Raw genomic sequence first — 13,694 nt, forward strand, 5'->3', positions numbered from 1 at the left:
ATTATTTATAACCATTTAACTTTCAAGCATTTTCCTTCTCATTTTGCGGCACACATTTTGATTTCGTATTTAATTCAAAAACAGACACAAGAAAAAGTTTTAGTCTTTTAAGAAATTTATTCATTGCACTGTAATAAAAACCTTGGCTCCTAACAATAATCTCAGTTTGCATTTATTGGTCCAACATTTTCACAGATTGCATGTAAACATCTCCTGGAATTAAGAAAGTGAATCACAAACATTACAAAACTGTCAAAATGAATGCTGCATAGTAACCCTTGGACACAGAAATCAGTTTCTTGAGTAGTTAAAGGACTCCTGCTTCATGTTGATGTGAATATAAAGATAAAATCAATCAAAGAACGTTCAATAAGATCCTGACAGAGAGAAATAAAAAACTGTTGCTAGAATTAATTTAATATATTTGTGAGTGAGATATTTAAAATTTCACCTTTTTTTGTCAGTGTTTTATAAAATCTTTGGTGTTAGATGATTGTAAACTTAAGTCCCTTGAAATAGTCTAAATGTTTCATTTATCACTGCAGGGCTGTGTGAACTGTGCTTCAGACCATGCTGGGTTCAGTGAGAGATAAGAGGTAGAGACATGTTCTTCTCTTCAGGACATGTTGGACTACTTCACAGGAATTCAACCTTGGTGTCTGAAGGAAAACCTCCAACACCCAGCACCAGTTTTCAGTGTCGTAGCATTTATGTCAAGTAGTGTCCAAAATGAGGGCATGCAGCACACTTCACCTTCACTGAAACCACCGGCTGTGTTAACACCCACAGAGGAAGAATGGGCACGGTGCTTCTCTTAACTCTCAACAAATAATAAAACCAAAATGTTCCCACACTTTGTGTGTGTGAACTCATCCAGAGACTCAGATTACTTCTTGTGATCTGTATCTGGTGTCATCAACAACTACCTCCCTGTTTGTGGATTTTAATTGTGCACTCTGTCCTCCAGCGCCTTCAGCTCAGCCTCCACCTGAGCTGGGAGATCAGCTCCAACCTGCTGGGTGAAGTAAGCCCTCAACTCTTTGGTCTCCTTCTGCCAGAAAGGCGCCGGCACATCAAAGAGAGCACCCATATCCACCTTACCATCCAGACCTTTAGTGTCGATGGCGCCATCTTCTGGCAGCCAGCCGATAATGCTCTTCTTGGCTGCTTCATCCTCCCTCTCCCTGCTGCATCTCTTGAAGATCCACTCCAGGACGCGGGCATTTTCGCCAAAGCCGGGCCACAGGAAGGCTCCGGTTGCAGGGTTTTTTCTGAACCAGTTGACGTGGAAGATCTTGGGCAGATGAGTGGGAGCTTTTCGAGTCTCCATGCTCAGCCAGTGGGCGAGGTAGTCTCCAAAGTTGTAACCGAAGAATGGTCGCATGGCAAAGGGGTCGTGCATGATCACCTTTCCTGGAGTAAAAAATGAAACTCATTTATTTACGGTTAGTTTTACGCTGATGCAAAAGTTTGTTTGAGAATTAAGACCACAGAAAAAACTTTGTGTGTTTGGTTTTACCTTTATGCTCAGCAGCTGCCGTTGCCTCAGACCTCATGGCTGCTCCAACAAAAACTCCATGTTTCCAGTTGAAGGACTCATAGACCAGAGGGACCCCTAACAACATCAGTGTTTAATTATTTACTGCAGACTGATCACTGGTCTTTGACATGGATATTACATATAAATTTTATGAGTGATGACCCAAACATATAATAGGTCATAAAACAACATAAAACACAGTGTCTTATGTGAAGTAAGAAGGTGTAGCTGTTTTTATTTACATATGTGTCGTGTAAACTTGATTTTAAAACTCACTTCAACCTCACTACAACAAGCCAGAGTTATGACTGTCATAACTGTTTATTACCCTTTTTTACTGATGTTCCAGGTTGCTTGATTCTGATTGGTCAAAACTCCTTGACAAACCCGTGACGATGCTTAGTAAGTTTAAATAACATGAGCAATGCCTGAAGCAGTCTAATAAAGTCCAGTTTGCTTCTAATCAGTGTAAACTCAACTTCACAAAGCTGACTTCCTTTTCTGGACAGTCATATTACAGAGGACGATATCAGCACCAACCTTCTGGTCTTCTGCCGCCAAAAATGATGGCATCAATGGGAACCCCCTCCTCACTCTCCCACTGAGGGTCAATGATGGGACACTGAGCTGCTGGAGCACAGAAGCGGGAGTTGGGGTGGGCACACGGGGTTGAGCTTCCTTTTGATGGAGAACAAACACAAGATCATTAATAAGCAAATATCACAGTCAGTATTTGGAAAAAATATCTGTAATGGGATTCAAGTCCACAAGTTACAACCCAAGGCATTGTGTTTTTTCTGTGGGGACAAATTAGTCTTCAGGAGCATGAAGCCAGCACATCTTTAGCAGCTTATTTATTTGTGTGTTTGTTTATCATATTTTTTAGCATTCTTTTAATTAGAATTAAGTTTATGTCTTTTTGTGAAAAAAATATTCATCTTTTGTTATTATTTGGGTTTGAGGAGAGCCCTTTATTTCGATTCCAAAAGAGGGAACTCTAAGTTGACAATCACTTATATCTGCACAAATCCTTCCCTTCAAACACATCTTTAGTTATTTTCATTTTTTAGTTCATGCAGTTATACTGTTTTTTGCCAATCTGGTCATGATTTTCAGGGTTAAAAACAATCTTGCTGTTAAAAAAGAATGTTTTATAAATCAGACACTAATAGCACAGCGCTCTGTTGGACGTCTTTTTTTTCCCAACCAAAACTTGTGCTTGTTGGGGGGTACGTAACAGAAGAAAAACATTTCACGTGGTGCATCACTGAACAATGTTTGAGAACCACTGGCTCAGGCAAGAATCAAGCGACAATCTCTGGTCGAAGAATATGAGACAATGCGGAAGTGCTAAAATCGTCTGTTTCTCGAGTGTCCGCTTAACGCTGGCCCCTGAAGTACCAGAGGTCACATACATACCAAGCCAAAAAAGCCATTTTCACACCAGAAATTGACATGTTTACAGTCTGGTTCAAAAAGTTTCTCCTGTCTGAGTTGCTAATTTTACTATCGGCACACTGTACGGGAGGTGATATTTTTTTCTAACTCAGCAGTTCAGAGGAAATTAAGATTGAAACTTGCCCAATCAGAGGCACAGCTCAGGTCACGTGACTGACAGGCGCTCTATAGCTGTACTCGAAGCCCTTGCCACTACCAATATGGTCACTGTAGCTAATTTGCTTCAAAAATCTGTTTAAAAAAAATGGCGGGTGTTACCAGGGAGACTATGTCCATTAGTCTATGGCAAGAACCTAGAAGGTTTACAGCTCACTGTGAGTGTTCATCGAACTTTTTCCTTCTTTCTTGATGAACATTCATGATTATTCGTCACCAGTTGGGAAAACAAAGTTTAAAGTGTTACCCTGCTTCCAGGTTTTGCCGTGCCAGTCTGTGAGTGTGATCCCGGCTGCAGGGGGGTCAAGGCCCTCCCACCACACTCCTCCATCGCTGGTCTCACCAACGTTTGTGAACACAGTGTTTTTAGCTATGGTGGCCATGGCGTAGGGGTTAGTCTTGTCTGAGGTGCCAGGAGCCACGCCAAAGAATCCGTTCTCTGGGTTGATTGCTCTTAGTTTACCTGCGGAGACAAAAGCGTCAAACCAACAAAGATTTACAACATTGTCTATAAAGTAACAGAAACATTTTATTTGTGAAAGCATTCTCTTCTCTCTAACCTTGGCTGTCAAACTTCATCCAGGCAATGTCATCACCAACACACTCAACCTTCCAGCCTGGCAGAGCTGGTTTCATCATGGCCAAGTTAGTTTTACCGCACGCACTGGGGAAGGCTGCTGCTACGTAACGCTTCACCCCCTGAGGGTTGGTAATACCCAGAATCTGACGAGGGGAGATGAGACACGACTTCAGAAGTCTGCATTCATCACTAAACCAAATTTTTCTGAAGCTATGCATCTTCCAGGGCCTGGGGCAGCAATGTTTACACTCACCAGCATGTGCTCAGCCAGCCAGCCCTCATCCTTTGCGATGCGGGAGGCGATGCGGAGAGCAAAGCACTTTTTCCCCAGGAGAGAGTTTCCTCCATAGCCACTGCCAAAGGACATGATCTGCCTCATGTCAGGCAGGTGAGAAATCAGCACCTTTTCTGGGTTACAGGGCCATGAGTTGACCAGAGGAGCTGCAGAGAAGACAGACAAAACCAGGATGAGAGGGACATTTGCTGTTGGAGTAAATCAAGCAGAGGGCAAGAGTCTCTGTGTTGGTAGTGGACAGACTTCCACAGCACACAGAGCTTTTTGACAATCTGTTACAGGGTCTTGGATTTGGTACCTTTAAGTGGCAAAGGTCGACCCAAAGTGTGCTGACAGCGCACAAACTCTGTTCCTTCAGCCAGTTTGTTCAGGACAGGTGTGCCCATGCGTGTCATGATCCCCATACTGGCAACGACATACGGCGAGTCAGTCACCTGGAAAGAGCACCAAACGTGTTTAACAAAAGTGCAACAGAAAAAGATTAGGAGAACTGAGCATTAAACATCTTAGATTAATGACAGCATTTCACAGTGACTAAGCAAGAAGCTGCTTTAATGTATTTTACCCTAATCATCAAACCCTAAATCTAACCTTACAATCAAGAATTAAGTGATGAGAGCAGCACAGTGATTACCTGGACACCATATTTAGACAGATTGGAGCCAACGGGGCCCATACTGAAAGGAATCACATACATGGTGCGACCTGTGAGGAAGAAACACAATGAACACACTTAAGTCAAGTTAAAACTATCTTATATTAGTGTGACCTGATCTGACTTTGCTTAGCAAACATGCAGTTAAAACTGACATTAAATCACCATAGACTGTGGGACATTTTCAGATGTAGATTTTGAAGGGAAATACTATTATTACTGTCAATAAAACCTTAAACTAAACCAACAAGGAGTTTAAAGATGGAGTCAAGATCAGAGGAGACAAAGTCATGCCTCAGAGTTAGAAGTAAGTTAAAAAGCATAATTGATAAAAACTCAGTAATGCCCCTGAAATGCAGTCTTTGCTGACCTCCAGTGGTAGGTGAGGTGAAGGACAACAAAGCTCTTAAGTATCAGTGGACTGTGGAAGTGAATTTTAACCCTCTGATGCATAGTGATCAATACAGTGCAGCTATTTTGATTGGTTTCTATGGGAGAACTTCATATCAGCCTGTGCCAAAATATTGTCCTTAGGTGTTATTATTCTTCCTAGGGCATGAAAAAACACCTTTTCAATTTTCAATTTTGAAATATTTTTTTATAAAGTTACAGACATGCATTGGAGGGTTAAAACATTTATCAACTATAAAATACAAAAATCAAAATGTTTTAAAATATGTTAAAATTTCTGGCAAAATATGCCTTCAGAAAAATAAGCACTGCTCAAAAATATGTCATCTTTTCCTTACAACTTTTCCTTGGCCTTGACATAAATTGCTGCAGGGTCAAGTAAAGATGTGATAAAGGGGTAAGTAAAAGATAAAAACAGTGATTAAACAAACCAATGACTAGAAGGCCATTACATGAGAAATATCACAAATAGACTACAAAAAGCACAGTCCCTTTTTATTTTGATATATTTCAGCAACATAAACAGTGAAAACCAGGTGATGGATAATTATAACACATTATTAAGATTTTTAACTTTTTCTAACCCTTTTATCAACTTTTTTTATAAACCTGTTATGGTTTTATGAACCATTTATTAGTAATTTTCTGTTTGTAACACAAGTTTTGAGGCTATTTCATTTAATTCTATTTTTACTTTCATCCTTTAATAAACATTTAATTATACTTCACACTGACTCCACAAATAAATATCTATTAATCTTATCTCATATTTTGGGTAAAAAAAATATTTCAGCTGTAGGAATCTTTGAAAAAGCAAAATACTGGCACAGATTCACTATGAATAAATAACGGATTTGATTCATTGGTGATCAGAGGTAAATAAGGAATTGCCTGAGTCCTCAGAGGTGAAGTGAATTTGTGTCAGGTTAAAACGTTGCTCTGCTTCCTCTTTCCCTCCTATAATTATTCACATGAATCATTAGTCTGGTTTAATGAAAATAATTGTTTAATCTTGTGAGGCTGGCTCTAAGTCAAATGCTGTTACTCTTAGGTATGGGTGCCTTTCACTTTTGAAACGATACAGTACAGATTCCTGGTACCTGGCAATCGGTATCAGTACTCAACGGTCCCAATTTTCGGTACTTCTGTGGGCGTTTATTTGGTAAAAAGTATCAATTTTTTTAATAATAGAATGTAAATTCTTTTCAATTTAACATATTTATTCTTCAATATATAACCTTGTAATGCTGTGTTCATGTCCAGCATGGAAAATTGCCTACTCTTCCACTCCCTTACAGTCACAAGGATGCATTTAAGTACCTAAACATGGAACCTCTAGATTTTACATGAATTGGTACCCAGTACTTTGACAGAATTTGGTCGGTACCCATAAAAGTACCTTGTCGGTACCCATCCCTAGATACACTGATCCCTTTAAATCACACATGCCTACTTTCCAAAGGGATGGTGAAGGGTGTCATTCTATTCTATAGGAAGTCAAACAGGAAGTAGTGACGCTGCCTCCCTTCACATCTGGAGAATCTGAACAGCTCTTAGCACACCCAGCAACCTCAAATACTTTGGGGTTGTTTCTTTGGTTTCAGAGATTTCCGAACCAAAATGAACTGTAGGGCACAGAAAACGGCTTTACAGCTTGTTGTCACAGAAGCTCTGAGGAGAACAGAAAATCCTATTCTATACGTTTAAGTTTTCAGCAATCCTGTGAGGTGGGTAAGTATCTTTTAACATCTTTAAACTTATACTGCTTCTAACTTCAGCTGATAGCTTTGTCCCCTGCTGAAAAGAGATTTACCTGCCATGCAGCCGGGGAAACGCTCCTCTCTAGCTTTATGCCAGTCAGACTCGCTCATCCAGCTGCCAAGCTGGCTCTTGACCCCGTCAGCAGGGATGGGTATAGTGTCTCTCTGGTTCTTGGTCACAATCACAGTTTTACTCTCAACCCGAGCAACATCTTTTGGGTCTGTGCGAGCTAACCAACTGAAAAGAGAGCACAAATCAGAACAGAGAGAAGATGTGAAGACGATGAGAGGGGAATTAAATAATAATTGTAGTCTTACAGCATGTCACACACTGTAATAAAGAAAGAAATTCAAGCCTGTACCAGTTCTCATATTTGGTAAGCTTCTTGACCATCCCCTCCTTCTCCAGACCTGCAAGGATGTTGGCTGTTTCCTCCGGCGTTCCCGTCACCACGTGCACATTGGAAGGCTTACATTCATCCACAGCTCCCTTCACAAACTCAGCTACTGCTGGGGGCAGAGACGGGAGGGAGGCCAGGGACCGGACCCCGACACTCACTCCAACTGCCCCATGTCTGAAAGAGAGCAGGGATGTGAGAGATGAACCATGTTTTCACCAGGTGGCTTGGTGAAAGTCTGACATACAGAGACACAATGATTTACGACAAGACAATGGATAAAATTATTTACTGAACACAAAGTTTCTGTGAAAATATAAAGAGTTGAATGTTGAATCTACACACCAACATTCATTCTTGAATACAACTCTGTTTAATCTTACATATGAGAAAATTTGCAAACAGTCATACATTCTGAGTTAAATCTCACACCAATCTGACTGAGAGTCATGAAGCGGTGAAAGAGCGTGTGAGAGAAACTCTCTTTTTGTAACAAAGGTAATAATGTACCAGGTGCAAAAAGAGGGGCATGTGGGGGGCGACGCTTTTGTGTGTTAGAGGCCTGATATTCACACAGCACAGGCCAATGAAAGGTCTGCTGGTAAGACAAAAGCCTGCATGTGCATTTATTGTTTCCAGACTACAGTGGGTGATAATGGAAAAGGAAATTTGCATGTGTGATGGTTTTTTTTCTGTCTGTGGACAGTATGAGCAACCCCAGATGACCCCTCAGTGTGTGGAACAGGAGTAACAGGAGTAACAGGAGGTACAGAGGAACTAAAACAGTCTTAGACCAGTTCATAGTATGAACAGGTCCACAGTCTCTGTAGAGGGAAGAATCAGAGGCTAACGTGACTCTAAATACCAATCACACGTTTCCACTCAGTTACAAAGATACCAACAGTGTGCGAGCACGAGACTCCCAATTCACCGCATGGTGTATGTTATTACACACACACACCCAGAGGATTGAGCATGAGGGCTGTTACACGCTGTCTACGGACAGTGACTCCTGCTTTTAAAACAAACTGTAACACAAATTTTCATGTTTTTCCTCCATGAGACTTCTTTACGGGTTCTGTGTCTTAGTCAGAGGTTCTAAAATTTGGGGGTCTTGAAACACTGACAGGGAGGTTGCAAAATGCCTTACAGAAGTAAAACTACTCATAGTTGCACATTTCATACATATTGGTTTGAATATTAACAAAAAAGAGATACATTTTGTATTTATTTTATTTAATCATATAGGCACATTGGTAGTTTAATGTTACACACATCAGTTAAATTAAGTATCTTAGGACTGGGGGAGTGAACGTATTCTCATTGCAGTGGATCATTGTTCCCTAGCACTGCGTATTTTAGGGTTGCACGTAGCAAAATTTGGAAACCAGTGGTCCAATCTACTAGGGCCGAACAATTAATCGAATTTAAACCAACATCGCAATGTAATAGAATGCAATTTTCAAATCGTAAAGGCTGCAATTTAAAAAGAAAAAACAAAACAAAAAATAATTAAAGTGCATTTAATTTAGTTTGTGTTTTGTTACTAATGAGAGATCAGTAAGATTTCTATACAATTAATATTAAAATTTATGTTCACACAGTGTTTCTTTGGTTCATTTTATAAAAAAGTGCCTTCTAAATGTTGACATATTTCAGTGGTTGAGCCAGATGTTTGGTCTTATTTACATTTCTGCTCTGTATCTTATGTGCGATCCATAGACGAGAGGATTCATATTTATTTTTTATTTTATTGTTCATAATAGGCCTGTTGTTCTGCAGTGCTTTGTTCCTTTCTCTGATTTTATTTAAGGAAATTAATGATAATATTATTACAGGTCTATAAGGCCTAAAGTTAAATCAATCAGTCAATATTATACTGTGATTGTAGTAGTTAAATAAAGGTATATGTTATTTGTAAACATGACATGTAGGCCTGGCGAACAGGAAGAAATTGTATGTATGCTACACTATCCTTTGTTGTGTTGGTCATACTATAACACGGTTTATTGCTTGTGTAGAAGATAAACATAACCCCAAAATAATCGCATGCTAAACCGCGTGCTAAATCGCAATATAAGTTAAAAAAAATTGAAATTATATTATTTTCCTAAATCGTTCAGCCCTACAATCTACTCAACTCTTTTCTATGATGTACGGGTAGAAGTGAAGGACAAAAGCAATTGTTTATATTAAATTGTGATTTGTACTCAGATTAGGGTGCAAGGCACTGGGCTCAAACTACTGTGTTATGAAAAGAGACACTATCCAATGTAAGAACACAAAAACAGCAGTTCCTCAGCTGTCCACTTAGGAGTATTTCTCATAAAGTGAGTCAGACCCCTGGAGGTTTTTACTACATTGCCAAACTTAGGAGCTGATAAAATAACTTTTCCATACGACATGTCTTATAATGTAGTTTAAGTTTTCACAGATATGCAGGACGTCAGCACTCAAGATATTTGAATAATCACAACTTGCTGTCACTGTACTAAGCATGTGCTGTGTTATCTCATAATTTCTTAGCTCATCCAGTCATTCTTATTTCTGCTTGGTGGCAGATGGAAAAATAGAAAAACATTTCTTTCCAACATGCCATCACACTTTTTTTTGGCCCTCAACTAACTCTCAATTCAGGATCTGAAAATAAGCATGAAGCAGGTTAGCTATATCTCACAAATCGAAAACCTTTCTGCGTTTAAACATCTTCAATCTGACCAGTTACCAAGAGATGAATCATCAGTCAGCTCATGAAGTAGCTAACCTTAAGTACAGCCTGTCTATCACGTATGATTATAGTGTTTGTATCCGGGTTAAGGAAGTGAGCAAGGATCCACTGAAGATCACTACAAAGACAAACAGCAGAGGCAGATCTGATGTCAATTCAAAAAGTAAAGCAGTCATTTTAAAAAGAGTCAGAAAAATAATGCATCTGATTGAACACCAAAAGATTTACAAAGTCTTAACAGATTATCCCAGACATTAACATGTTATTAAAGAGAGAAAGAGAGTTTCTATGAGGCTGGTGATGCGGTGACTGACTTTTCATGCTAACTGCTAATGCTGATTGCTCTTTATGCAATTTTTATATCAGTATGACACATCCTGGAAAGGATTTTACGCTTTGTACAAACATGTGATGCTGAATTTGAGTCACGACCTCGGGTAACTGAGCGCTTCTCTTAATTCAAATCTGCAGATTGGTCAGATGTTGAACCGTTAACTAGAAAGGACACGATTCTGACCTAAATAACAGCAGATAAAAAAGCCATTTTGACCATTTAATCTACTTTATTAGTTGAGCCATGATCTTTTTTCCCCACAGAGAAAGTCACTTAGTCCAACCTATGCTCTCTAATTACTGATCCTACCACGCTGCGAATTACTGTAACCATTTGGGTGATGCTACACATCAAATGAATGAATGATCTGAAATTCAAAGGATGTATAAGAAGTAAGTCATCTACTGAGTTAACTCAGAAATGAAAAGATAAAAGCTGTTTTGTCCTTTTCATCAAAAATCCTCTTTTTTTCTTTCTCAGGAATGGACTCTGTTGACCTCTCAGTCCCCCCTGCAGTCATGCATCCCACCATGCCTTTGTCTCTGCCTCACAATTCCTCACCCATCCCCCAGACCTGATGAGGACAAGCATGCCTCCTGTTGATAAAATTAGCTCAGATATCTCCTGACATTTGCTCCTGATAATTCTGTGGCGTATAAAAGAGGATATCAAACTGGTTTAAAGGAAGCAAAGATTAAGGAACAGATTAACAGGATATAGTGACCATTAAAGTGCCCAGCTTTTCCTCAAACACACCTCCAATCAGAAGCCAATCCTCTAACACTACAGCTAGACACGCCTCTGCCCTCTCCCCTTACACAGATCCTGGTCTACAGCCTCCTAGGGGCAGAGTCTACACACAAAGTAAAGAATAGCTTGAGTATCACAGTTAACATGCACATGTGCTACGTAAATTATCCACACAGATGGAACAGCAAGTACACGGGGGAGAATACACAGGGCATGCTCCAGGACATTCAGGCAAACAGAGGAGCCCTGACTGCAGCAGTCTACAATCCCTCAAGCAGAAATACAAACAAGATGCACAGGAACATAGGCCTCCTTAGCACTAACTCACATGCCCCTAGCAATGTGTCAGTCAGTCAGTCAGCCACTCAAACACATGCATCCAAAAAGGCAAAATGTAATGCAAACACACAAAGTCATCAAGTGCTCACATAGACTCCAGGGTCTCTGTGTGATGTGGTGTCATCACAAAGCCTGGAGGGACAGAAGCATTGAAGAAAAGTAAAGCAGGAAGGTGACCTCTTATTAAAAACCAGCAACTGAGACATGTCTCAGTCATTTAAGAAACTTAAAAAATGTCATCCTATCTGAGGCCTGTGTTTTGAATCAAGTCTAACAAGTTTCTCACAGACTGGCCCAAGGAAACAAGTTTTAAATAGCATCTGATTGTTATAGCAAATGAATGACTTTCTCTGGAAAAGTTAATTCTGTGTGGGACAGTTACAGGTCTCATCTCTTTGAGGAGGTGTTTTAACATTAATGTAGTTTTATTGCAAGAAGTGAAAGAAGAATAACTGATAAATAAAAAAAAGTCGTACTCTTCAAGTGTAAAAAATAAACAAACTTATTGAAATAAAATTTATTCCCTTGTTTTACCTAAAGTGGAGACATCAATAATATATCAGCTTTAGCATAAACTGGAAAAGAAACAGCAATTTGGTTCATTCAGAAGTGTGTTGCTTTAACACAATTCGTGACACAGAGACAGGATTTAACAAGCTGATAAAAAGTACAAAAAGTAACATTAACTCACCTTCGTACGACTCCCAGCAAGAGGCACGACATCTTCGGTGCAAAATCACAGCTAGCTTATAGAAATACTTAGTGTTAAAAGGCACATTAAAGTGAGCTCAGGAGGTAACGTGAGGAGCGGTACGCTAAAGCCTGTCGCTGCTCATATCTGTGCTCGGAGGAGACCTTGCACTTTGCTCAACGTGTACATTTACAAAGTGACACCTTGATGTAACCGGTTCACTGGATGCTGTCCCACTGCTGACTCCACTGTACGCTAAACTCCACAGGCAGTCCTCAATCTCTCTGTTCGATACTTTACACACTTCAGTTTCACACACTTCTTATCGGCTCTGAGTCGAGGAGGAGGTGCTTTAAACTAAACTAAACTAAATGAGTTAAAGGCTAATTTCACGTCTTCGTATGTCATGTTCGTGTTGTAGTATTCTCTCTCCTCCGGACCCGCGGACCCCTGAGGTTCTGCCTCCCTCCCGGATGATGCAAGTTACCAGGGTTCCTGCAGCAGCACATTTAGTACAAACCGGACCCACAGCCAAACCCGGAAATACGAGTCAGTGTACGGAAACAGAGCTGGCCCTGAATGCAGATACTGACTGCAGATGGGTGTTCACGTCGATTTCCATCACAAACTTTATTTTTAGACACAAACTTATGACAACTTTAAATTAAAACCAGAAACACACAATTACAAGAGTAAAAATGCAGGATGATAACTTAACACTGTTCAGAACAGCTCAATTTTAATGAATTATTTATTTATTTATTTATTTATTTATTTATTTATTTGCAAGTTGTACAATTTGCTACAGGCCTACTATAGATTATTTAATGTAACTAATCTGAAATGCAATCCAACAGGTCTGACGAGAGAAACGACTTCAGAAACAGTTCAAGTATGTTTATGTAAATCCCACACTGTTTATATTGTCTTTTTTCATTCAGTGTTACTTTTAAGGTACTAAGTACAATGCTGACTATAACAACACTGACTCAGTCACATTTTTTTTTTTCTGTTTTTTCAAACCTTGACTTAACCTTACAACAGCACCAGAGGTAAGAGACATTTTCCATTTGTTGTATTAGAGCAAGGGAGTGCCAACAATCTCTTTTACTCCCACTTCATCATTAGTCATATAATGACAAAGAGGGAGTACTAAAGAGTTTACTACAAACAAAAGAAGTGAAATGTTCTAAGCTCCACAATAAGATGAATTTGAATTGATGAATTACATTTTTAAACACAATTGAAACTTTCTTTTGGACTTATATTTTAAATCTTCTTTCTTATAATTAACAGAAGCCATGGAGCTGATTCATGGTTTTTTTTTTTGCAAAGTATGGGTAATGCTGTAGTGGTTAATATAATATTTTTGTAGCTGTTTTGTAAGTAAAATCCTTTTGTTCCTTTATACAAGAGCCATTGGGTGGTCTATGTGAAGATTGTGGGTTCAACGGGCCTAACAGTGCGTACACACAAATTTGTGCTTAAACCATGGGTGCGTTACAAGCACATATCTGGGATTCATCAGTATATTCTTACTTGAATTTATTCTTACACTGTGAACAAAATATAACTTCCTCAGATCATGTGTATGCACAG

General features: G+C 39.4%; 1 protein-coding gene across 1 annotated transcript; it reads right to left on the reverse strand.

The window, feature by feature from the left end:
* Nucleotides 1–130: 130 nt before the first annotated feature.
* Nucleotides 131–12,619, reverse strand: pck2 (phosphoenolpyruvate carboxykinase 2 (mitochondrial)). Its single transcript, XM_074693744.1, has 11 exons — nucleotides 12,096–12,619; nucleotides 7,218–7,430; nucleotides 6,909–7,093; nucleotides 4,664–4,734; nucleotides 4,328–4,463; nucleotides 3,988–4,175; nucleotides 3,715–3,877; nucleotides 3,402–3,617; nucleotides 2,081–2,218; nucleotides 1,520–1,615; nucleotides 131–1,413 (listed from the first exon to the last, which is right to left on the reverse strand). Exons 1-11 carry the CDS (start codon nucleotides 12,125–12,127, stop codon nucleotides 944–946), a joined length of 1,908 nt encoding a protein of 635 aa, XP_074549845.1. The 5' UTR covers nucleotides 12,128–12,619; the 3' UTR covers nucleotides 131–943.
* Between the last annotated feature and the right edge of the window lie 1,075 nt (nucleotides 12,620–13,694).

This window comes from Halichoeres trimaculatus, unplaced genomic scaffold (genome assembly GCF_033239565.1).
Source record: "Halichoeres trimaculatus isolate MK-OKI-2021-1 unplaced genomic scaffold, fHalTri1.1 fHalTri1_scaffold_18, whole genome shotgun sequence".
NCBI lineage: Eukaryota > Metazoa > Chordata > Actinopteri > Labriformes > Labridae > Halichoeres > Halichoeres trimaculatus.